This window comes from Danio rerio, chromosome 9 (genome assembly GCF_049306965.1).
Source record: "Danio rerio strain Tuebingen ecotype United States chromosome 9, GRCz12tu, whole genome shotgun sequence".
Lineage (NCBI taxonomy): Eukaryota > Metazoa > Chordata > Actinopteri > Cypriniformes > Danionidae > Danio > Danio rerio.
The window spans coordinates 24,350,962-24,377,337 of record NC_133184.1 but is presented as its reverse complement, the minus strand read 5'-3'; the positions used below and the strand labels follow the sequence as shown (position 1 = coordinate 24,377,337).

At 35.5% G+C, this 26,376-nt stretch overlaps 1 protein-coding gene across 1 annotated transcript in view; it reads right to left on the bottom strand.

The window, feature by feature from the left end:
• Positions 1 to 11,730: 11,730 nt before the first annotated feature.
• itgb5 (integrin, beta 5) overlaps positions 11,731 to 26,376 on the bottom strand; it is a 70,511-nt gene continuing 55,865 nt past the window's right edge. Inside the window, 5 exon segments of the mRNA NM_001082836.1 lie at positions 11,731 to 12,422; positions 15,702 to 15,868; positions 17,382 to 17,501; positions 20,671 to 20,771; positions 22,966 to 23,188. Coding sequence (NP_001076305.1) covers positions 12,333 to 12,422; positions 15,702 to 15,868; positions 17,382 to 17,501; positions 20,671 to 20,771; positions 22,966 to 23,188 — 701 coding nt within the window. The 3' untranslated portion in view covers positions 11,731 to 12,332.

Genomic DNA, 26,376 nt, shown 5'->3' with positions numbered 1-26,376 from the left:
TCGATCTCTCTCTCTCTCTCTTTCTCTCTTTTGTATGTTGTAGTGCTGTATTTATAGTAATTGTAGTGTATTTAATGTGAGAAGGGACTCGCATATCAAGAGTGTATTTTGTGTTGGCCACTCTTTGTATCTAAATTACTTTTTGGTTGACCATCTGTTTCTAATGCATCTGTTTTCGTTATTGCAGCCAAGCTCAGTAAAATGAAAGAAAGAAGAAATGCCTGCATGTGTTTAGTGATTTTCCTAATTCGCAAACACAACATTAATCTGATAGTGTTTGCTTTGCTTTGACTTTTTCGGGGTTAATTATTGTCATATGCTGATTGCAGTAGATTGAAAGCATTTCATGTGGAGAAAAACCCAGTGTATTTTAATACGAAGCTAACGCACCCCTCCCATCAGGGCCAATATACAGCCATATCGCACTGCTACTCATGTGATATTGCTCACATTATATATATCTCCAGGTTGGAGGAAAGTCCTTTCCCCAGGTGGAGGAATTCAAGTATCTTGGGGTTTTGTTCACGAGTGAGGGAAGGATGGAACGTGAGATTGACAGGCGGATTGGTGCAGCAGCAGCAGTCATGCGAAATGTACCAGTCTGTTGTGGTAAAGGAGCTGAGCCGAAAGGCAAAGCTCTTGATTTGCCAGTCAATCATTCCTTCTCTCACCTATGGTCATAAACTTGGTCATGACTGAAAGGACAAGATCTTGGATACAAGCGGACAAAATGAGTTTCCTTCGCAGGGTGGCAGCAGGACACCCCCTTATAGACAGGGTGAGGAGCTCTGTCACCTTGGAGGAGTTTGGAGTAGATCCTCTGCTCCTCCACATCGAGAGAAGTCAGCTGAGGTGAAACGGGCACCTGTTTCAGATGCCTCCTGGATGCCTAGGAAGATAATCCAGGTATGTCCCACTCAGAGGAGAGCTCAGGGAAGACACAGGACACGCTGGAGGGACCATGTCTCTCAGCTGGCCGGGTAACGCCTCGGGATTCCCCCGGAAGAGCTGGAGGGGAGAGGGAAGTCTGAGGTTCTCTCTGAAAAAGCGGCTGAAAATGAATAAATAAATATATATACAGGGGCAGTAGCGCAGTGGGAAACACAATCGCCTCACAGCACAGCAAGAAGGTTGCTGGTTAGAGCCTCTGCTGGGTCAGTTGGCATTTCTGTGTGGAGTTTGCATGTTCTTTCCGTGTTGGTGTGGGTTTTCTCTGGATACTCTGGACAGACGGAAAACCCTAATATTCCATGACTTGGAGAAAAAAAAAACCTGACTTAATGTCTGGAATAGAGCTCATTCAAGATAATTCCATGAGTAACATCCTGCACAAGTCGACAGCAAAACCACATCGACACACGTACCCACATTCTCTCGCTCATACACACACACACTACTGATTCATGACTCACCCATTCATCAACTCTACTGATTTAAATAAGCTTAAAACAACATCAAGTACCAATAACATTTTAATCCAATTGCTAACATGTCTTCAGGGGACTTTAAATGTTATTTAGATTACTACTAATTTAATCTATGTTTCTAATTGGCTTGTTTAAAATGAACCGTATAGCTTGACACTAAAATCAACAGAATTACAGTGGATGTCTGTGCACGTGCACTGTGATTCTTCCTCCAATAGATGGAGCTATAAGACAGAACATTTTAGCGCACATTTCTTCATTTACTTAAAAAATAACACCAGATCAACATGTTTAATTTGATTTCATAAATGAATAAATCGGGTCACTGGTCTGTGTATTAATTAAGGTTAACAAATACAATTCTAGATTTTAATTATAATAAATTCTGTATACAATATAATAAAAGTTAACAAGCAAACACACATTTAAATTATAACGTTTTTTGTTAAGTTGGTGATTTAAACCTGCATGTATCTGCTTTATTTCATCAAATTTAGATAGTTAAATATTTTAACCTGTATTATATAAAGCTGCACATCGATGGATTTGCTCTTCAATATTTGAACATTCAGCAATGAAATTTAAACCACACTGAAATGAACTGAACTCTGAAATCTGAATTTTACTAGAATTTCTATTCTAAGCGTCTTTGACACAATCTACATTGTAAAAGCGCTATAGAAATAAACTTAATCTGAATTGAATATACATGTTTACAGAAGCTTTTAGAAATAAAAATTATGATTTGAAGGGACAATTGGTCTTAAAATCAGACACTTTAACAAAGACAAAAACTTCTGCATGTCCACAGGATGAACACATGTGCTACCAATGTAAACCATCCATATACTCTAATGTTCCAGAATGTGGTTAAAGTGAGTACACTGAAAAATGATTGAGTGGATTTACTAAATTTGCTTTAAGGTTTTAAACAAACAAATTCAATTTAGTAATGTGCAACTTAATTAGTTTAAACTCAGCTTATATAAATTGTTTGCAAACATAGCAATGACCCATTTATTTCAGTGTAGTTAACAAAAACATTTGCATTACAAATATGAATCCTTACTCAGTGGTGAGCCTTCACTGCAGCTATTTTGTCTCAGAAGGCCACAGAAAGGCATATGTGAGGGTCAGCATGGGCTCGACTTCACTATTAGTGTCAACAGGCATATAGTGGAAACATAAGGACACTGGCTGTGGCGTTTTATTAGACTGAGTCAAACAGAGCTGCATGTACCAGTGAATGACCACAGATGTTCAGTCAGTGAGAGACACAGACTCATTATGTGAGTAAGAGCAGAATAATGAAGTCTGGCTAACTGTGCTGCAGGACATACCTTACATTCCAGTAAGGATCAGCACCGGCAGTTATCAAGTCTCCCTGAAAATGAAGGACAAAGAAGACACATTTGATACGTCTACATCAGCTAGATAACAGTTCAGAATTTCAGGGTCAGTAAGGTATAGTCATTTTATTCAGATATATGTATTACATAAAGTAATAGAGTAGTTACAACATAATGTTATTTTTATTATATATTTTTTAACATTTATTTAAAGATTTACAATGACAGAACGGTGGTATAGGTGCCTCATCTCATCCTATTAAATAATATAGCCATCTATTATACAATTGTCCATCGGCTAGTATTTCAAAAAATAACAACAAATAAATACATTTAAATAAATTGTAATTCAATTTAATTAAAATAGTCTTTCAAGATACATTCTCCAAAAACTCCCATACAGAATTCCAGATATGCCAGAAATCGTCAGATCTTTGACGCAAGTCATGAGTCAGTTTGTCCAAGGGTAAGAAAATGGCAATCTGATTTATTCACACATTGACCGAAGGAATGTTAGGAGAGGACTACAACAGAAGAATAGACTTTCCTGCTGGATACGTACAACAGATTCCAGTTCATCCATGACTAAGATGTAGAGTAGTTTTACAAGTCAGAAGATAAATAACTGGAGATAAGGCAAAAGGTGTACTAATAATCTTCCGAACTAATTTGTGAATTTCTTTCCAGTATGTCTCAATCATGTCACAGTCCCAGAATACATGCATCTCACAGTACCAACATTGGATTTGGACTTAAAACAACATTCAAAAACATTAGTAATTATCTTATTGAGACAAATTGGTGTTAAATAAGTTCTGTAAAAAAAAAAAAAAAACTTTTGCTTATGGTTTGATATTGTGACATTATGCAAGAACAGACCGAATGCCGTTCTTCTTTACTAAAATTTGTTCCACAGTCTTTCTCCCAACTTTCAAGGAAGTAAGAGAAGAACACCCCACATTAGATAACACTGAGTAAAAAAAGAAATATCTTCCTTTTGAGAGAAAATGAAGAATACAATTGTTTTTCCATGTCAGAATGATCAAGACGTATTTTGTCATCCTTATTAAGGGACGATTCCAGAAAATGTTGTAGTTGCAAAAACTAGAAAAAGTCATTTTTGGTCAGTCAAATCCCTGTTTTAATAACTGAAATGATTTCAGGTTCCTGTTGTCAAATATCCAAAATCCCCTTTAGTCTCTATAATCGAAAACCAATGTTTTGAATAGCAGGGGGTACATCAGGCACATGGAATAGGAGATATTAAAGAAAGAGTACACCGAATATTGAAATGCTTTACCACATCTTTGCCAAAAGAGTGTTTGATACTGTAAAGATGTTGAATACAGAGTCACGTTTATATACACTATTAATAAATGGTAACGTACATTATTTAATATAGAAATGTAAATATATTTTGTAACTTTTTATTGATTTAAGAATGATATTAAAAAGAATAGTTTTACAAGAATATTAATCAGGACAACTGTTTTCATAATTTATAATTAAGGTTTCATCAGAAATTATTTATGAAAGGCCATGTACAAACAGAGATTGTAGTAAAGATACTGAAAAGCTTTGCCATTACATGAATAAATTAGACTATACAAATGCTAATTTTGGGTAAAATTATGGACTTATGAAAATTAATTTTAATACAACCCATTATCAAATTTGGGTTAAAACAACTCAATCTCACGCCAATTTGTAAATTTTTGATTTAGTGGCTAATTCGTATAATCTAATTCGTACAAATTAGCCACAAAACGTAAAATACTTACGTTTCCTCGTGAGATCAGACTGGTTAAAAACAACTCAGAATTTTAAATGAATATTTTAAGATGTTTTGAAATAGAAATGGTTGACACGGTGGCTCAGTGGTTAACAGTGCTACCTCACAGCAAGAAGGTTACTGGTTCGAGTCCCAGCTGGGTCAGTTGGCATTTCTGTGTGGAGTTTGCATGTTCGCTTTGTGTTGACGTGGGTTTCTTCCAGGTGCTGGATAAGTTGGCTGTTCATTTCGCTGTGGCGACCTCTGATGAATAAAGGCACTAAGTCAAAGGAAAATTACTGAATGCATAATATTTTTGTATATTTTCTGACATTAATATAATTGAAAAATAATTAGGGTCTTTGTTTTACTAAGGAAGAAAAATTTTTTCAATCCTGTGTCGAAATGAATCCAAGGTGAGAGTAGATTTACCAGGTTTACTGTATCAGTCCAGTCAAAATCCTGCAGAAGGACCATTTTAAACTAAAATCTTTCTCCAATTAAACTGTGACCGCCATGTGGTCACACTGCCACCATTTCCATGCTATCTTGCCACACAACACAGCAATAGCTGACATTTACAGCTGAGACTTTGGGTACATGTAGAGATGCAAAAATGTGTCAGGAGCTCCAGCAGTTCCTCCCTGTTGGGATGTCAGCCTGTGGTTTGCTCATAAATCACACATCTCCATAGTTTGCTGAGCAAAATGCTGCTTTTCTCCAGAGCTTTGAGCCAGTATCAACAGCCAGAGTGTTCAGACAGAAATGAAGTCATGCGAGCAGTGGACACACATCTGATCACAGGAGGGAGAAGTAGGTCTGTGTGTTAGATGTAAATTCACAGCCTTTATGAGCCCAACAGCAACAGATGTGTCTGGAGGTCTGCTGATCTGCTGCCCAGTCATGCAATGCCTCTCTCTTTATTTCTTCTTCATGTTCCTCAAATAAACAGATGGACTTGGGAATTTGCAAATTGTAAAAGAGCTCTTGTTATTTTTTTATGTACACTTTCAGCTTCCTTTACTGTAAAATGTTGCTTTTTAAGTGTTGAGTATTAAAAAAGGATCTGCAAAGAACACAACAAGTCCACTCCAAACAGGACTACTGTCAACATCAGAAAGAACATTAAGATGCATCAAATTTGGAAAACACTTTTCTTGAAAAAGTTCATAAGATTGTCGTGATGTCTTTATAAACAATGCACATCATGATTATGAATAAGATTTTATGCATGCTTATGACATCTGCCATGGAGTGTTATTCACTCAGTCTAGACATAAACAAATAAATTGTTCCCCGTCTTTGTTGTGACAACTTGACATTAGGATAACATAACTTGTCATAAGTCTGTCATAAACATTTTGTCATGAGGCATTATTATTGTCATGAATACTTTTCGTATCACTTATTTTCAGTGTAACAAATTGAATTTGTCATTATGATTTCTCATTAAACATGTCAATACTGTCAAATAATTTTATAACAGCATCATTAATATTTAATGACAAATTTAATTTGTACCACTGTAGTTGAGGTCAAGACAGAGATTAATGACACAGTTAATCATGTTTATGACAGATTTATAACAAGCTATGTTGTCATGACAAAGACAGGTTATGATGTCAAGTTGTCATAAAGACATTTAAAATAATCACCTTTGCATTTAAAATGACAACTGAGTGAATGACACTTAATGACATGCATAAAATTTAAGTCATATTTATGAAAGACTCACGAGGAAACTTAATTATTCGCCTATTTCATTTGAACCAGCAACTTTTTTTCCTGTGAGGCGACCATGAGCCACCATGTTGCCACAAATATATTATTTTACGCTAATATAAATTTATAGTCTCTATTCTCCATATCTAACACACTTTGGAGATGGAATTCTGTTCATCTAAAAGTGAAAGAAAATTAGAAAGAAAAAAATAATTTATATGAAGTATAGTACTGTAATTTCCCATTATCCGATTTATTTTAATAATATAAGAGGACTAAAAGCAGTTAGAACATTGATAAAACTGGTTAAGACATAAAAGTTAAAAGCAGTTGCAAACCTTTACTGGTTTAGTTTCAAAAGAAGATATTTTAAAGAATGTTAAAATGTGGTAATAGTTACCATGTCATGCTATCATTGAGAAAGTCAGTGGCAACAGGTTACCATATCTATATCTAAGATAGAAAATAGATATCTTAGACCCACCCCTCTTCTGACAGAGTCCAGAATTTGACCCCATATGAGCTCATTTGTCCTATTTTTGACAGTATGCAATCATAAATTGTTAAAATATCCAAATTGAAGAAGGTTTTAAGAAGAATAACCAATAATATAACCAATAAAAGAAGGCTTTTAGTATTTAAATGGAGAAATCCTGACTAAGGAAATGAGCTGGCCAGTTTGTTTTTTGCCTATATAAAATGAGTTTTAACAGATTCCCATTTTTTTAGTTGTATGTTTTTATGTTTTTATGATGGAGGATGATACATTAGCATTTAAAAATAAGTATTTTTTTTATATTTCTAAAATACTAATCTTATTACATTATATATAACTGTAATAACTTTTTTATTTAAAATTTAAATACACTTTTGTAAATATATTTTTTGTTAACTAAAAATAGTATGATAAGCACTTTGACAAAAATGTAGGAAATAGTTTTGTTGCATCAAAAAGTGTTAAAATGATTACCATCCAACTAAAGCCAATCTAGCAAAAATTAGTGTTTAAAATGTCACTAAAACGCAGTATTTGAACCTTGAATAACTGCAAACAGGTCCCTTTTAATAGGCTGGCTACGGGCCTGTATCTATACTGGATATCTAAGATGTAAAATAAGTGATTTTTGTCTTCAAATTAATTTAACAGAATTAAATAAAAGTGAGGAAATAAAAGACAGATTGTTTGTACTGATCAGCTACAACCTCCATTTGATCCAAAATTTTTATTTCTTAATTAACTTTATGCATTTTTAAGCTTAAGGTGTTTTGTGGGCACAGTTTCATGTGGTTTTCACAGTAAAGCGGCACTAAAACAGGTTTCCAAGTTCAAAAGGCATGTTCAGTCTCCTCATAGCAAACACAGCTGTTCTCTGCAACTAGACCTGAGGCCTTTAACATGTCACAAAAACACACACACACTGGCTGATTTACACTCCCAGTCTCTCCAACTGCTGAAAATAAACACCCCATAGACCCCTCTGAAACTCAGAACAAGCTGCCCATTTTTTATCCATAGTCACAGAAAAAAAAACAAGTCTAAGAAATAAACTAAGCAAACTTTAGCCTATGAAACCCCTGGCTCTCTCTAGGCGCTCAGATCAAGGCTGTCACATCGTTTCAGCATTAAGTCAGATTTTCCTGTCAGCTTATAGAAAGCTGGTTGTGTCACTCCCTGCTGTGCTGACATGTTTTGTTAGCATCAGACTAAAAGTCCATAATACTGTAAGCATGTGTGAAAGTTGGCATAACTGGGCCAGTCTTTATCTATCTGTCCAAATACACATGATGCAAGGTGTAATTGAATATTTGGGGATTAAACACGTTGCATGTCAACTAGTTCTGCAAAATCTGACTTTGAAACTGTCAGTTGTATTACTTATTGCAACTTATGGTAGTTTTGACTATTGCTTTCTGAATGAATGCTACTTCCTTTTTCTCCACAACCGTCTAAAGGTCTAAAAAGGACAATCTTGACTTGGAAGAAAAGAGAATAAATCCCCACATATTTTGTAAACATACTGTGTGACTCTAGTTTAAACACAGAACACATTTTCTCCTCCCATTGTGCTGATTTTCCAGTTTTTTACCATGTAAACACAAAAGACAGACATCACTGCTACATTTGTTTCTTGTGGCTTTTCAGCATCAAATCTGTCATAGAAATAACATGTATCCATGTTAATCAAACAGATAAATAACAAGGAAATCATACCTCTGGTCTTACTCTGCAGTTGGACTAATGGTCTTGAAAAGAGATGGCTGATTCAGCTGTAGGAGACATTATCTGGTCAGATATGAGAGTTCATTTAGAACAACCCTCTGAATGGATGGAGCCATTGAATATATATGTCTATTAAGATGCATTCTGTGATTGTGTATACATTAAAGGGTTAGTTCCATCAAAAATTTAAGTTATGTTATTGATTTCTCACTCTTACGTCATTCCAATACCCCAAGACCTCCAATCTTCTCTGGAACACAAATGAAAATGTTTTAGATGAAATCAGAGAGCCCCCTCATCCTCTATAGACAGCAGCAGTCCAGAGACGTTCAAAGTCCATAAAAGGAACCAAGGCGAGACAGTAAGGTCTGACTTTGGTTAGATAAAAGTCTTGTCACTTAAAATAAATGATGGACAGTATAGAATATTAAGTAATGGTGCAGTGGAAATGAATTATTATTGTGTATGACATCAATAAACTTGGACGACTGCATCCATACATCTCTACGACTCAAATAACTTATTAATAAAGTCATCTGGAATGACAAAGAAAGTGTTCTTGCAGGACTCCCAGAGTTCATCAAGATTTTTTGGATTCATTTTCAACGCCTCCTCCATCTTACCCCAGACATGCTCAATGATGTGCATGTCTGGTGACTGGGCTGGCCAATCCTGGAGCACCTTGACCTTCTTTGATTTCAGGAACTTTGATGTGGAGGCTGAAGTGTGAGAAGGAGCACTATCCTGTTTAAGAATTTGCCCTCTCCTGTGGTTTGTAATGGTAATTGGCAGCACAAACGCTTTGATACCTCAGAACGTTGATGTTGCCATCCACTCTGCAGATCTCTCACACGCCACTATACTGACTGTAACCCCAAACCATGGCTTTTCCTTTACCAAACTTGACTGATTTCTATGAGAATCTTGGGTCTTCTGCTGTATTTGTGATGATTGGGATGCAGTTCAACAGATGATTCATCAGAAAAATCGACCTTTTGCCACTTTTCCAAATGATCAACAAAAAGTCAAGTTATTATTTGGTGCTCTGGGATTGACAACAAGACTTTGTCAGGAAGTGTATATGAAGAATGAGGGAGCTCTCGGATTTCATAAAAATGATCTTAATTTGTGTTCTGAAGAGGATCGAGGGTTTCAGGGGATTGGAATGGAATTTTTGGGGGAGCTAATTTTAGATAAAATAACGTCCAGTATGGTTACAGACACAACTACAACTGGCTGCCCTTTTAAATAGTGCCCAAGAGTATGAATGCAATTCTGGACACAACTAATATGTACACTGATGTCACAAACCACACTCATGCAGCACAACAAAAAAGTGCCAAAGCACAACTTCTCAAATTGTTCTCCAGAAATACACATGCAGCTTTTTTAGTTTCCCATTAATAACATTTTAAAAGTTCGCACTTAGATATTGCTTGATAACATTGACAGGTTCAGCATGCTATCCCGGCAGAAAACCCAGAGATAATTGAACCCAGGGCTCCCACCTGGTTGATGAGCATGTAATGGATGGGGAATTCTTCATAAAGTGAAGATAAGGGAGTAATACTAGACAGGCTATTTATAGTGAGTTTGGATTAATCCGATTGGCTTACTAATGATTATGTATGGGAGACCAGCGGCGATCAATCATATCCCGTGTTCCTCTCGAAATTAGTTTGTGAAACTTCACTTAAAGGTGCAGTATGTAAGTTTGACACCCAGTGGTTAAACTAGGCATTGCACTCTTGGATCAAAACTAACACAAGGACAGGTTGCTAGATTGAGGACAGGAGAAAGTGATTTAAACATTGTTCTAAATAAAAGCAACAGCATCTGCAAAATTTTCCATATTGAAAGGAGTTTTTGTCCTAACCAACACCTTGAATTGATATATTAGAAACAGCCTCTATTTGTCACAGGTGAACAAAAGAAAACTGACAATGATCCCCTCTGGTAAACCTCATGTGCTTTATTTAGTGTTAAATGCTTGTGATGCAAGTTTGAATGCCATTTTACATGATATTGATTGTCATACTACTGAAAGCAGCAGCAGATAGTTCACTTCAAATCTTATAAGTAAAATAAACCGTTTGAAACTGAACTTTAGACCTAAACACACGAGTGATTCAGCATCTACATTTAATAATTTTAAAGAGGTTTAATATGTATTAAATAGATTATAAACCTTACCATTTCGTGAGTGAGTGCATATCCTGTGCTTCTGAATTGCTGTATTTAAACTTCTGTCGTGTTTCTTCTGGTGCAAACAGCTAACCTAACCCTAAAACAAACCCAAACAGCCAAATTGCTCATCACTGCATATCTCGTCAAGAAGCGTGTTGTTAGGACACATGATTACAAAGTAACCTGCTCATCTAATAGTTATGTCCAAATTATTTATATTATTTGCTAATCAATAACCTTATGTGGAACTCTGAATCTGCATCTCATTTCAGTCTGCTACTGTCCACCGGAGGTCACATTTCGGTCACGGACGAATGCTTTCAGAGCCTTTCTGAATGAAAGAATGAAATACGCGGTTTTCTGCCCAGACGACCCAGGGTGCTGAAATATAATTAGTTAAACTGGCATCGGGTGGGTGAAAATAACCAAAACAAAGACAGCGTTCTGGCACGGAAAACACATTTTCAAAGCAAAATATCTGACTCCATCATTGTTTTTCAGATAAACAAGTATGTTCACTTGGCATGTTTCTTAAATATCTGCAAACATATTATGTTGTTTTTATGTTTTAGAAGAGTCAAAAACTTACATACAGCACCTTTAAAAAAAACATGTCTATAGACTTGGCATTTACTTTCATTCCAATGAATTTAAACATTAAAAAAAATGTAAATGTTTAAAGTAGATGCAAACTGGACTTACTTTACTTAACCTTTAAAAACAGGGTCAGTCTGACATCTAGCTCTTGATGGGATGGGTCTGGATGTTATTGTTCCAAACACAAATAAGACATGCTTGAATTATCAGCAGGCAGAGTTATTGCATCACAATGTACTGTTGTCACACACACACACACACACACACACACACACACACACACACACACACACACACACACACACACACACACACACACACACACACAAACACAAACACAAACACAAACACAAACACAAACACACACACACACACACACACACACACACACACACACACACACACAAACACACACACAAACACACACACACACAAACACACACACACACAAAATCTTTCATTGTAGAGTGACTTTTTTACTTTATAAACCTCAACCTAATAAACAACGTGCAAAAAAGAGTTAAGACCGTTATTGCTCTGGTCATGTTAGTACCCTTCTCTTCATTAAAGAGCTGATGTAAAGTTTGCATTTGTTTGTTTTCTATTATGTCTACTGTACAATGTCACATGTAAATATATTTAATTCCCATAAAAAGTGTCACGGCTTGGAAAGGCACAATGTTAAAAAATATACACTTGTCTTTTTGCCTATAAAAGAATGCACTGCAAAATCCATCATAATGTGTGGGAGGTACGGTTAGAAATGAAGACAATGACGAATTATATTCAAGCAAGCGGTCCATAGTGGGTCAATGTCCATCGCTCACGAAGTCAAGCGGGCAAGCCCTTAAAATCCTTTTCTCAAATTCAGCATGTGTCCAAATGCCGCTCATAAATTGACTTTCATTACTGTTATCTCCAATCCTCATGAACCACTAATCCACCAAAAAGTTTTCATTGCATCAGACCATAAAATCCATCCCATCTCTGTGCTCCACTGTAGTGCAGATGTGCACCGGACAGGTCCTGCCATGTCCCTCAGTCCAAATGGTGTTTAATCAGTGGACTCCTCCGTTCAGTGACTTGATACCATGCATATCGAAATCCGTCTCCATTGGTACGGACCGCTTATAAACTGGATTAGATGCCTGGGAGGAAGACAGGAGGAGAGAAAGAGAGAGTGTGGGGAGTAAATAGGTCAGTGGGGTTCATTGAAATGCACATGGTTAGAAGGGAAAGGCAAACAGTCTTTGAACCACAGGATTGGAATGATCATCATGAATGATCCACACTCCCAGCTGACTGACGCTTTCCAAAAGGCCTCATGGATTTAATTAAAGCCTAGTTGTTTTTTTGTCCTTGTGACTGCATAAAGCCGCCAGTTTAAGCTATTTACATTTTTAATAACTTGCCAACAGTTTAAATTTATTAAATTAGATCACAGATTCACTACCTAAAAGAAACTAATACTTTTATTCAGGCAGGATGATCAACCCTTTTCAAGATTTAAGATAAGTCTTTTATGTATCCAGAACGTGTCTGTAAAGTCTCAGCTCAAAACACTCATCAGATTATTTATTATACCTTTCAGAATATTAGAATTAACAGCTCTGAACACAATGTAGCTGGTTTTGTTGCCTGTGCCTTTAATGCTAGTTCTTTCCGCCCAGCGTTCCCACGTGCCTGTAAGAGTGTGCCTTAATCTCTGCTTTGGCTGTGTTAGATAAACAGCACAGTGACAGACATGAAGTAAGCAGATCTCACATAACGTTTAAGAGAAATACTACTGTAATCCCCTAAAATCAAAGAGATTTTTATATTATTTTAACCTCGGGAAATAAAAAAAAAAGACTTATTGTGTTTCTATCACTCCAATACGACAGTGGACACACTATACCTATACACTATACAGTTCTGTCCAAACAGCTTACAAAAGATGATTTTCATCATAGGTGCCCTTTAAATGGAACAAATCAAGACAATTGTGACATTCCCATTTCAAATAATTGCTGTTCTTTTTAACTTTGTATTAGTTTCAAATATACAGTAAGCAGTTCAACTGTTTAACATTAATAATAACAACAAGATGTTTCTTGAGAACCAAATACACATTTTTAAACTGATATCTGAAGGATCAAGTAACACTTAACACAGGAGTAATACGAAAATTCTGTAAAAAATTGTGTTTTACAATACAACAAAATGGAAACAGATACTATAAACTTGTAATAAAACTGCATAATTACACATTTTACTACATGTGTGATCAATTTTGTGCTTGGCGAGTACAAATCACTTTTTGCAAAGCCCCTTTAAAACATCTTTCTATTAATAAGCTAAGCTAAAACTAGAGCCGTGTGATTAATCAAAGGAACATTTCATGAAGATTTTGTCAGTAAAGTCTGTTCTAGGCAGCATAGTGGCCTAATATTACACATATAAGTAATACTTTAACAGTAAAGCATTTAAAAATATTTGACTAATATGGTAAGGTTGCATGCTAAACTAGAACTCGATTGTATAGACAGTCATAGCAATTTGAGTTCTGAATGAGCCAAATAGGCTCAACACGACTGTTTACTGTAGTACAGTGTATTAAATAATTATTTAATTAAATGTTTCCATGTATTAAATAAACAAAACTGCCCTTTTCTAATTAAATGGCATAAATATAAATATTGTTTCAGGCCTAGAGGCTAATTAACACATTTAACAATCTGAATCATAATAATAAATAATAAACATATTTTTTAATATAAGACAACACATGATGTGTCTATTGTATCTCTGTCAGTGACCCTGACAGTTAAAATGAGTACATTCACTAAGTGGTTCTGTCACTGTGTTCAATCTTGTCTGTGCATGACTGTATTGTATAGACTAGTTAATGCCACATACACTGTGATGTGTTTTATATTCATAGTTCATTTTGAAATAAAAATAGCAAAATGTTTGTTAAGAGTTACATTTTCGCTGGAGAAGGTGAGCACTGAGGAGACAGTAGATTGGAAACCCGATTGCTCCTCTGTGATTGGTATAAATGATACAAGTATATCTAAAGCAAATAAGCAGATATTATAACAAGTTATCGATGAACACACACCTTCTCTCGCTCTGCACAGCTGTGGTTTGCTGAATAAATGGAAAACTAAATATGGGGAGGAGCCAAATTCTGCCGCTGTTTTCATATCAGATTTAAAGAGGACTGAGGGGATAATTTAGTGTACAGTTTATAAGCCAATCACAAAAATTTTAGGCCTAGCAACACCCATGGTTAGCACTGGTGCCTCACAGCAAGAAGGTTGCTGGTTCAAGTTAGCATTTCTGTGTGGAGTTTGCATGTTCTCCCCACGTTTGCGTGGCTTTCCTCCACAGTCCAAAGACATGTGCTATAAGTGAATTGGGTAAACAAAACTGGTTGTAGTGTATGTGTGCGAATGTGAGTGTCGATTTTTGGAAGCTCTGACGTTTCATTTGGTTGCTCAACTAAATGAAGAAATAACTTCTGCTTTCCAAACTGTTAGGCCCGAGATGCTACAGAGAGTGTGTAACGAGTTCAAGTATCGGGTTGATGTTACTCGAGTGTCTGGAGGGGGTCATGTTGAACAACTATAAACTTGTTTTCTATTGAAAAAAAAAACTTGAAGTACTCTTCACAATAATTAATTACCCAAGGCTCCATCATATTTGTTTGATTAAATACAGATATTTAAAGTTGTGCTATTCTTGTATGTATAATAACATTTTTAATAATTATAATGTTCAATAGTCATGTGAATATTAGTCACGTAGAATCAATCAAAGCAGTTCAATCTTCTGTTTATAATGCAACACTATGGGGATTTCCTAGGTTTCCTCTTGGTAAGTGTTTCTGCACAAGAGTCCCCCTCTGGTCTTCGGAGGAGATTTACTACTAATCACAGAACTGTGCTTCACTGACAAGATGTGGATGACAATAGCAGCTTTGCTCAACCATGTTTGTGATTTCATTTCGATAAATCACCAAGCTCTAACTACAACTTAAATATAACCAAATAAATGTAGAGTTCAGATGCAAAAACCTCTAAGTGTCACCTGAAATTGTCTTCTAAAATGAGCCTTTCTTTTATTCTCTCAAATCTAGGTTCAAGAATATTAATTTTATGGTAAATAATACACTATTTTCATTGCATATAACAGGAAATACCTCAATATAAAAGTAGGATGCTGATAAAAAAAAAAAAAAAAAAAAAAAAAAAACTCCAGATGGAATTTGAGGTTTGTGCATCTAAACTCTTTGGATGCACAACGAATATTCTTAGTGATACTAGAGCTTTGATTTATGACAAAACATGCACATTGTGAACAGTAAGCAAGTAATCTAAATATATTTTACAGTGTCACAAATATCAGACTTCTATGACCTCAATCAATCTCAGTGCTCTCACCATCTCATATCGCGCTCGTGAACGTGCACTTTGAAAGCGTGCAAACTCCCTGCGGTCATGAACAGTGATGACCAGTTTCCAGAGAGCCAGTAGCACGATGCCCATCAACAAGATACTGCCAACCACAGCCAGCAGCACGGTCATAGCATTTGGTGCGACGGCACATTCTGTAAACACACACACACATTACATAAATGCATAACCCCATTATTTGACATGATACTTGAGTGGAAATTATTCAACACAATGGTGCACCACAATCACTTCTCAAATATGGTATATTCTCAAAAATACAGTTCACCAAAATATGCATTCCTCCTCAAGTAATTCCAAATATTTACAAATTTCATTTTGCTGTTGAACACAAAAAAGGGTCCATTCTTCGTACGTGGACTACTTAATTAGCTGGATTTGGTTATAGACGATTTGACATGATCCAGGATTGTTTCGCTCTTCAAACGTCATCTGAGAGTTCTTGTCATAGCAACAGTTCTGGTAGCTCAAACCTGCTCGGGAGCTTCATATAAAGATGATTAGATCAGGACATTTCAAGCAAAGGTAACACTGAAAGTATGTACTAAATGCTGATATTTTCTTACAGTAGTAATCTATAGATTATATACACTTGGGGAAAAGTAAAAAAAAATAAATTATATATATATATATATATATATATATATATATATATATATATATATATTTATTTATTTATTTATTGATGGTTATATACATATAAGTTTAAAGTATATAAAAATAAAACTTTATATAAAGGGGATAAAAAAGAACATTTATTAATATGGATTTTTTTTATACAAATGCATACTATTTAAAGTACCAGTCCAGCCTTAGTACAATTTCTGGAAGATTATAGACATAAACAATATTTAACTTTTTTTTTTTTTTTTTTTTTAAGGAATAATAAGTAATGCAGTCATGCACGTTTTGACTAATGCCAGTGATTTGATGCTTCACAAAAGTGACGCCTTTACCAATTTCAAAATGCTTTTTTGATGCAAAATTTATTTTAAATTCCTTAGGCTGATTAAGAATCTAAAATAGTCCTAGGTTACTAAAGAAAATTGGATCTAGAATGTAAAACTAAATAAATAAATAAAATAAATGAATTGCTAAAAACTCTTGACATATGAAAGAGTAAAGCCTGCAGCTCACAATAAATATGGAAAGTTATTGCATAACATTTTAATTTTAATCAGATTATGTCATTACGTTGCATTGCTGATCGTGATTTTGGGGAGTGATAGATCTGTCTTTTAGACAGAGATCTCAGATCAGTTCATCCAAACATTTTAATCTGATTCGCAAACTTCTTTGAAAAACCAAATTAACCAGAGATCAGTTATCAAGATTAAAAGTTCCAGAATCTGCCAAATCCTCTTAGATCATTAAAGCAAGGTACGAAGAACGGACCCCAGTGCCATCTACGGTAGGTAAACAAATAGCATGCAAGTCAACTAAACTAAAGGATTTTAACATTCTTTAAAAAAATCTTTTTCTTTTATTTCTGTGTTCAACGGAAGACAGAAACTCAGACAGGTTCGGAGCAATGAGGGATGAGCAAATAAATGACAGCTTTTTCATTTTTTGGGTGAAGAGTCTTTTCAACAGTGATTGTAAATGCAGTTATTTCAGAAGTAGTGCTATGAAGTGCTAAACACTGACCTGGCTCTTTAAGAGCGGTGAGGACTGATTGTCCATTGGCATGTTCAGAGTATGTAAACTTCATCACGCAGTCATTCTCAGTCTTATACACACACTGAACAGCGTTGGGATCGTCAGTTTCTGAAACAGATAGAAGAGGAAGAATAAAAAGAGTTCAATAAAACAGATGTTCAAACTGAGGCCACAAAGTGAGAAAGAAACACAGGGTCGAGAGCCAAGAGCATAATCTTATAACGCTGGAATTATTTTTGGACCAGAGCTTGCATTCTTTAACAAGGACCCAGATTAATGAAGAACGTTTAAATGTTATCATAATTAAAATCCCCTACAGACTAGGATGTCTCTCCCTTCCTCACAGTCATTTAACTCTGGAGCCTCTTTCTCTAAAAGAGCTGGACGTTTCCGGTATGCACATGTGGACTCCATTAAGGACGTCAGCTGACTGAAAAAGCAGAGAAATGTTGTGAAGCCTTCTTTTACAATTAACGGTGACATGGAAAGGCCTTAAAGAGTTCACAAGCATCCTGAATGTTTCACTGCAGAGTCTCGGAGATGGAGTCCAGCATCATACTGCACAACAGTAAACATTCATTCATGCATTCCTAGACGCATGTAAAAAATGTCTCCTGCAATAAAACTCTCAAAAAGCTTTCATCAACATTATTAATAGCTTCCAAGCTCTTAAAAAACTTCTGAATTATAAATATAATACAACTAAATATAAATTAAATTCCAAAAATCAACATTTTATTCATTTATGTGCTATTTTTTTTCGATATCCATTTTTCATATTAGTGGTTTGTATTAAAAGCACTGCTGTGAGAGAGAGAGAAAAAGAGAGAGAGAGCAGTAAACACGGTCTTTCACAGTGGGACAGTGTACAGCCAGTGCTGCTGGGACGTCCAGAGCCACATTCTCCAGATAATAACATAAACAGAGCTGGCTACGATTCACCACAAACTGTGCTTCACCCTGCTGTGTGCAACACATTCATGACCTGGAAGCACAAACTGTGGCTCCAGCAGCAGCAGCGTGTCCTGATGAGAGGGAAAACAGAAACCCTGCTACTTCATGATTACTGCTGCTTTTCAAGTTTTTGCTCTGATTGATGTCAAAGAAGATTTATGTTAGTAAAAAGTTATGGTAGTTGTGTCATTTTCCAAACTCATTACCCGCTATTACACTATATATCGGATCATATGCTTATACTTATGTCTGAAAGAATCTTGTTCATCTTGCTAGTAAAAAGAGTAAAACATTATTAGAATCTAAAACATATGTTTTCAGTTTTAGTATATATTCTAAAAGTTTATTTGTTTTTTTTTTCAAATGGATTACACCTTTAAAAACCATTCTTCAAAGCTGAAAAAGATGCACCCCATGCGCTAAAAAAAGATTAGTTGACTTTTTTTTTTTCTAACTTACAATTTCAAAAGTGATTAGCTGACTTAAAAAAGTGAGTAGACCCAATAAGTAAATAAACTGTGCATATTTATTTAAAAAACAACAACATTTAATAAAATTAACTCGTCGCTTTTAAGACAATGGGCTAACGCACTTTAGGGTAAAGTAACTAATCACCTTTTACAATGTGAAGTGACAAGATAACCTTAGCTACTTTATTTTACATTTTTGGAGTTTCACATCAAAATCTCAAACGTAAAAATTGTACAATAAAGAAAGAAGATGTTTAGTTTAAATTGTAATCAAAGTCAATACAGACACTTGGAATGAACCACCATCTTATCCAGCACATGTTTTACGCAGCGGATGCCCGTCCAGCTGCAACCCACCACGGGGACACATCTTTACACACTCATTCACACTCATACACTATGGCCAATTTAGCCTACCCAATTCACCTATACCGCATGTCATTGGACTTGTGGGGGAAACCAGAGCACTCAGAGAAAACCCACAGGAAAACGGGGAGAACATGCAAACTCCACAAAGAAATGCCAACTAACCCAGTCAGAGCTCGAACCAGCGACCTACTTGCTGTGAGGCGAACGTGCTACCCACTGCGCACGGCTTGTGATGGTTAATTTAAGACTGTGGAAGTTAATAAAGCTGCTAAATGTTACATTTCTTGTGTGTACCAAGGGTTTAACCCCTATGTACAGTCAAGAACTAAGAGTATTCTTTTTGTTTTGCTTTATAGAAAATCTATGGTGATATTTACAGATGGATGTATATGAACATTTATATACAGGTTGTATTAGCTATGAACAGAGATTTACAATAAATGAATATAGAATGTAGAATATCGAAATATTACATCATACTACTTTTTTCACTTATACATTAAATTGAAACAAAAACCGCCTGCAGGGGGCACCAGGTCTCTGTCTTTGTCATTGAATCTTTCCTTCATTCATCCACTTGGGTGTTTAAACCTAGCATATTTATTTAGCCTATACTGTATCTTTTGCTTTTAAGCCAGCACTCAAAATACAGCAAACTCCACTCATTTAATCTTCAGTGCAATAAATCACTTCAAATAAAAGCTGGTCACTTTTCAAACATTGAAAATTCTACATTCAAATTCAAGCATTATCAGCGATTTTCCAGCACCCGTATAATCCCTGTTATCAATATGCAAAGACCAAGATTTAAGCTCAAAATCTTCCTTTATGTTTTAATGAATAAAAAAAAAAGTCAGCTACATCAGGGCGAGTAAATAAACAGGACATTTTTGATTTTGGTTGAACTATAATCAAAAATATTTTTGCTGCTTGTTCAAACTAGGTACATTTTTGACGAATTAATTTTTTTAAAAATGTTAATTCCACATAAATTAGGTTAACTTAATCAATCTGTGTTAGGACAACATGAGTGAATTGTGTGGAACCCTGTCTTATGGTTTATCTGTTTGAAGTGCAGTATTTATTGAATTGTCAATTAAAAGTGGAAAAGGACCCAATGAATTAAATACTAATTTTAATAGTTTGCATTATTTTGACATATGAACATTTATATTTTCGGTCACACTTTATTTTGATGGTCCGTTTGTTGACTTTAGGTTATGTTGCATCTACATGCTAACTAATTCTCAATAGATTATAAGTAGACATTTAGGTTGGGGTTAGTGTAAGTTGTCAAGTGTTTGCAAAGTTTCTTATAGTTAGTTAAATGTCTGTTGAAGGAGCAGCATCAACAGATATTAGGCAGACACTCTACTAATACTCAAATGGACCATCAAAATAAAGTGTTACCATATTTTCTTAAGCCATCACTGAGTGAGTAAAGTGTTTGCGAGTGTGTGAAATGTTTGCGAGTGTGTACTAACTGAGGGTTTCCACTGTGGTGATTTCGTCCTTGCACATGCGCTGACAGGTCTGATTATCAGCCAGTCTTCCTGTGTTAAAAAGACGACACTCGATGCATTCCCTGTGAAGAAAGATTCAGAAAAAAAAACATATAAAAATATTGAAAATATCAAAATCATGCAGCTATCAAACATTGTAAACTACAAGTATAACTATTTAAACACTATGCATGTTAATATGGGCCTTGGGCCAAAATCTGTCAAGTTAGATTCTAGTATCTAGTGTGTTTAAAGATTATGCTCAGCACCTCATAAATGGAGTAAGCATTGATTATTTATGAAGCGCAGAGAGAGTTAGGAGCACTTTTCAATTTAACTTATATTACTGGTACAGATTCATTTTATTATATACATTCTAGCCATCTATTTACAGTTGAAGGAATTAACCCTCCTGTGAAATTTGATTCTTTTTCAAATATTTCCCAAGTGATGTTTAATGGAGCAATGATGTTTGTACAGTATTTCATGTTATATTTTTCTTATGGAGAAAGATATATTTAATTATTTACACACAGACACACACACACAGACACAGACACACACACACACACGCACACGCACACGCACACGCACACGCACACACACAAACACACACGCACACAAACACACACGCACACGCACACAAACACACACGCACACAAACACACACAAACACTAAAGGTCAATATTATTAGCCCCCTTAATATTTTTTTCTATTTGCTACAGAACAAATCACTGTAGAGGATGCGCGAACTAACGACTGAGGAGGGGGGTGGGGTGGAGGATTCAGAAGCCCACCGCAACGTGATGTAGGAGTGCGATTTTCCCCACCCACTGACTTAATTGACACACACCATGTTTCTATAATAACATGTAAACTCATGTCCACCAGGGAAGTGTGGTTAGGAAAGGCACTTGTATGCCGAGCACTTATTTATTGTTTGGATCTGACATAAAGCTGGACTGAAAAGACATGGGTGAGGCAGGCAGTTGTTCTGCTGCACTGAAGGGGGTGCAAGTGAGCTCTCATGGCTATTCTTGTTCAGTGGTTGCTCTTCTTCTATTTAGTAAAGTAAAGGTCAATGGGAGTCTGTTATATTATGTTTTGCTCTAACTGACTGCAAATATTGTGGATGTAACGTTAATATCTCAGCTCAAAAATTTTTTGGACTTTTAATGAAAACGTAAATAAATAATGGATGACCAGTGCCGGAGCTAAAGGGCTTGCTTCAATGGACAGGACAGAAGATAACTCGATCATTTTAAAGTAATTCAAGTCATTTAAAGACTTCATTTACAAGTAAAGGTAAGACAAGTGTGCAGATCCTGTGTGTGTATGTGTGTGTGCACTTGTGTGCATGTATGTTTGTGAGCGAGAGAGTGCAACCGCTTTGATGCTGTGTCGCTTGTTATAGGCTGTCTGTTGTGTCCACCTTGGTGTTTTTGGGAGGCGTATTTAATTCCTTGGACCAATATGTACCCGTCATGTGTATAGAAAGAATGCTGAAATGATTTATGAAACACAATCGGTAGTTGGCAAATATATTGAGTGCATAATATATATTTGTAAATATAACCCTAAAAGAGTCGTGCTTCACCAGCCACAAACCTTACCGCACGTCACTAATGTCCACAGAACATGTTACATCTCTCTGAGGTCTGCATCTCAATAATTAATTTTACAAGTTTAAAACATTTTTTAAAAGCATGTTTGTGATATAGAGGATAACGTTTTTAATAAAGTCAGTAAACGTTCATTTATATGCGTGTTACTGCAAATGGCATTTGTGTGGGACTCATCATTTCAGAAAGGCTTGAATAAACTCCACCACAAATACATCAATTAAACTTACTTGCTATTTGTGACTAATGAGCCGTATTTCAGCTTCATCTGAGTATGTCTCTATCACTGACTGCTGTTTATCTGACGTAACGCAGGAGAAGCAGACATGCACGTGGGAATGATGGGCGGGGAAAAGCAGCTCATTTGGATTTAAAGGCACAGGCTACAAAAACAGCTTAAATGTACTAGGGCAACAAAATTAGAAGATTCTACACTATATTATAAATTATCTGATGGTATTTTGAGCTGAAACTTTACAGATACACTCTTGTAAAATGGGTAAAATAGGTGCCATAGTTCCAGGAACACAAGGGCAAACTAGTTCAAGAATGAGAGTTCTTTTTTTGCAATAATGTCAATAATAATCAACTTTTGACAACATTATATAGAAGTTCACTGTAACAAAGTTAGATTGAGAATCCCTAGCCTCATACCTCTTTGTTCCACATGCATCTGGACAGGTGGGACATTTTTCACATGTGTCCCCAAATGCCCCTGGTTCAGTGCACTGGCAGCGTCCGCACACACAGCTGCCCCGGCCGCTACAGATCTTGCCATCATCCGACACACAGGAAGCCGTTTCCGTCGAGCAATTACAGTTGTCTCCAATATAACCGGCATGGCATTTACACTCACCACAGTGGCATTCTCCATGACCTGGAAAACAGCAACAGAACACACTCTTTAATCAGGACACTGTAAACTCTTATTCGTCAAATGACTGGTGTGTGCAAATATTTTGGACCGACAAATGTGGTTAACTCGCTGACGTGGACATGAAGTTATAAACACAAAGACTTCAACACTGTACACACAAACAGTGAGGGAGAGAGTTTGCTGACAATGATGGAAACAAAAGCATTTCTCTGTCGCAGCACAAAGATGGCCGCTGTCTGCATCTCCCACATTCTCTGAAGTCTCTCTGTCCACATTCCAGTGCACTGATTACATGCAGATCTCCTCATTCCAGCACTGAGGATTCTTGGCGTGTGCCTCCATCACTCCAACTCTGTCTGTGCTAAAGCAAATGTAACAAACTAACACTCACTGCATGAATGAAACCACTGAAAGCAGATATTAGGATGCACTAGTGAATATGTAAAAATGCTGTTTAACAAGACACGGTTTCATGACAAAACAGCTGTGAGAAAATTGACAGTCAAGAGACATTTCTACATTAAATTTTGTAATAATTTTTTTTTGTATAGCACTTTTCCTGCATACATGCAACTCAAAGCGCTTGAACAACAAATAAGCATTTTAAAATAAACCTAATAAAAAAAAGAATGTACAGACAAACAAAGCAAAATAAACAACAAATATATACTCCGAAAAAAGCATACATGTACAAGCATATATGCATACAAAATCACACACACAATAGCCCTTACATATGCATTTACATGAACACGTTGTTCATGCATAAATAAACCTACACAATATACAGTACATATAAACATAAAATGCATACACTTCACATACTGTTATATTCATATTCATATGTTCTATTCATATGCAAAAGATGAATTCTGGGAAATTCTTTTACTTAATTTGGGAGACAATTCCCAATTCACCTGTACCCCATGTCTTTGGACTGTGGGGGAAACCAAAGCACCCGGAGAAAACTCATGCCAATGCGGGGAGGACATGCAAACTCTACACAGAAACGCCCACTGACCCAGCCGAGGCTTGAACCAGCTAACTCCTTGCTGTGAGGGAACAGTTCTAACCACTGAGCCACCATTTCGCCCTTTCTTCAAAATTTGTACTTATTTATTTTTTACCATGAAAAAATAACAATTTAGACTTTGGAATATTAATATTGGGGTAAATATATTTTGATTTAAAAAGTTAAGTGAATTATTTTTCCATAACAACAGCAACAGCAACAACAAACTGGTTTTTAACCAAACTATAACATAAACCTATTGAAAAACAAAAACCTCAATGATTTCATTAAATGTAAAGCAGTGCAGCTGTTTTCAACACTGTTATTAGTATCTCTATAAAGAAATCTTTATTCTTACCTGCTACCTACAAGAAGCATGAACTGCAGAGGCAGGTGCCATTTTATGAAACCCAATCTCATAGGAATAGAAACAGTTACCTGACACTTTCAAGGATGATCAGATTTGATGTTGTGATAAGCACATGCATAATGAGGGACGCTTTCTACACACAAACAGAGAAACAGCCACTAAAACTGTCTATTGAAGACATGTTGGTCAGCTCCCACACTATCAAGTTTTCATTGTGGTGCAGAACTAATACAATCCAGGAATGAGTAACCACTGACAGACACCACAAACAGCTGAAAAATACAAGAAACTTCCAAAAAAAAAAATGAAGACGTTTAGTATTATTTTTTTTCACTAATAAAGACCTTTAATAAATCTGTTATTTTTATTTAATACACCCAATTACTCTGTTAGTTTTATAAGTGCACAATAAGGAAACAGAAATGTCCAGAGAGTTCAGTTTTACGCACCACGCCTAAGGGTTTATTGTTTGAAATAGTAAGCGTTGAACACCTTCAGTGAATGAATGATCCTCTGAACGGATCTGGTATGAACAAAGACAAGTCGAGTCCTGCTCTCCACACCTGTTTTCTTAATCCTCTTTTAAAAAGTGTGTGTTACTGTACTGCTCCTCTAAAACAACAGCATCCACAGACACTCAACCCTCACTCGGCGTCTTCAGATTTAAGGCAAGACACTACTAGTGAAAAAATTAACCAGTAGTTAGCATCATATTGCCCAGTTTACATTAGCAGTTGCAAACACTTTCTGTTTTAGACGTTTAAAAAATGCTGTTTAAATATGCACGAGGCATAATTACTGTCTAAAGTTAAATTTAAGACTCAGGACATTAAGACCATTAACGGCTGAAATGAAATAAAATTTCATTTAATGAAATTTTAAAATGAAATAAAATTTATAATGAAATAAAATTTCATTTCATTTAATGAAATTTTAGACTCGTACAGGACTAAATGGTGAAGAGTTTTTTAAAAGGCCCAGTTGGAAAAGATGTTTATTTGCCCTATCAAACTTTTTTTTTTTTTTAATAATTTAATACATTTAATAATACAACAATAAACAAACAAATAAATAAAAATTTTGTTAATTCTAATTAGTTAAAAACTACATTCTTAAACAAAAAAGTTTTATTATTTATTTATTGAATAGGTGTTGGTCAGATTGGATAGCAATATGTGAAAAGGAAAATTAAGGCCCGTTTAAAACGATAAGACCTACAAGACAATATTTCAGTAAATTTAAGACTTTAAGGCCTAAAATGTAGTTTTTCAAATTTAAGACATTTTTAGACCCCGCAGACACCCTGATAAAGGCATGCATGTCATTTTCTCTACTAGAGAACACACCCATCGTCAACAAAGGGCATATTTTGATGATGATGTTATGAGTGTGAAATCAAAGTTGTAATTTTCATTATATCCTATGAGACTACTGTAGAAATCATTCTCATGGATGAGCTAAAGTTTTCAAAACACAATAATAATAATAATAATAATAATAAAAACATTATAAGCAAATTATATAACACCGTTGGGTGTTATATATTTAAATAAAAAAAACAACAACCATATTTCGTGTTGCTAATTTGCATACATTTCAAGCATAAAAATCTAGATGGTTCAAAATTCTTAGCTAAATTATTTATTTATTTAACTTTGACAAATGAGATTAAATGGATTTCACCAGTGCTTGGCACATTTCTTTAAAAGAGTATTTCCTCTCACAAATAGTAAAGAGTTGCCAGGTTAAGTAACCAGGGAAAAGTTACCAGGGAAAGTAACTATTGCCTTACTTAAAAAAATCTAA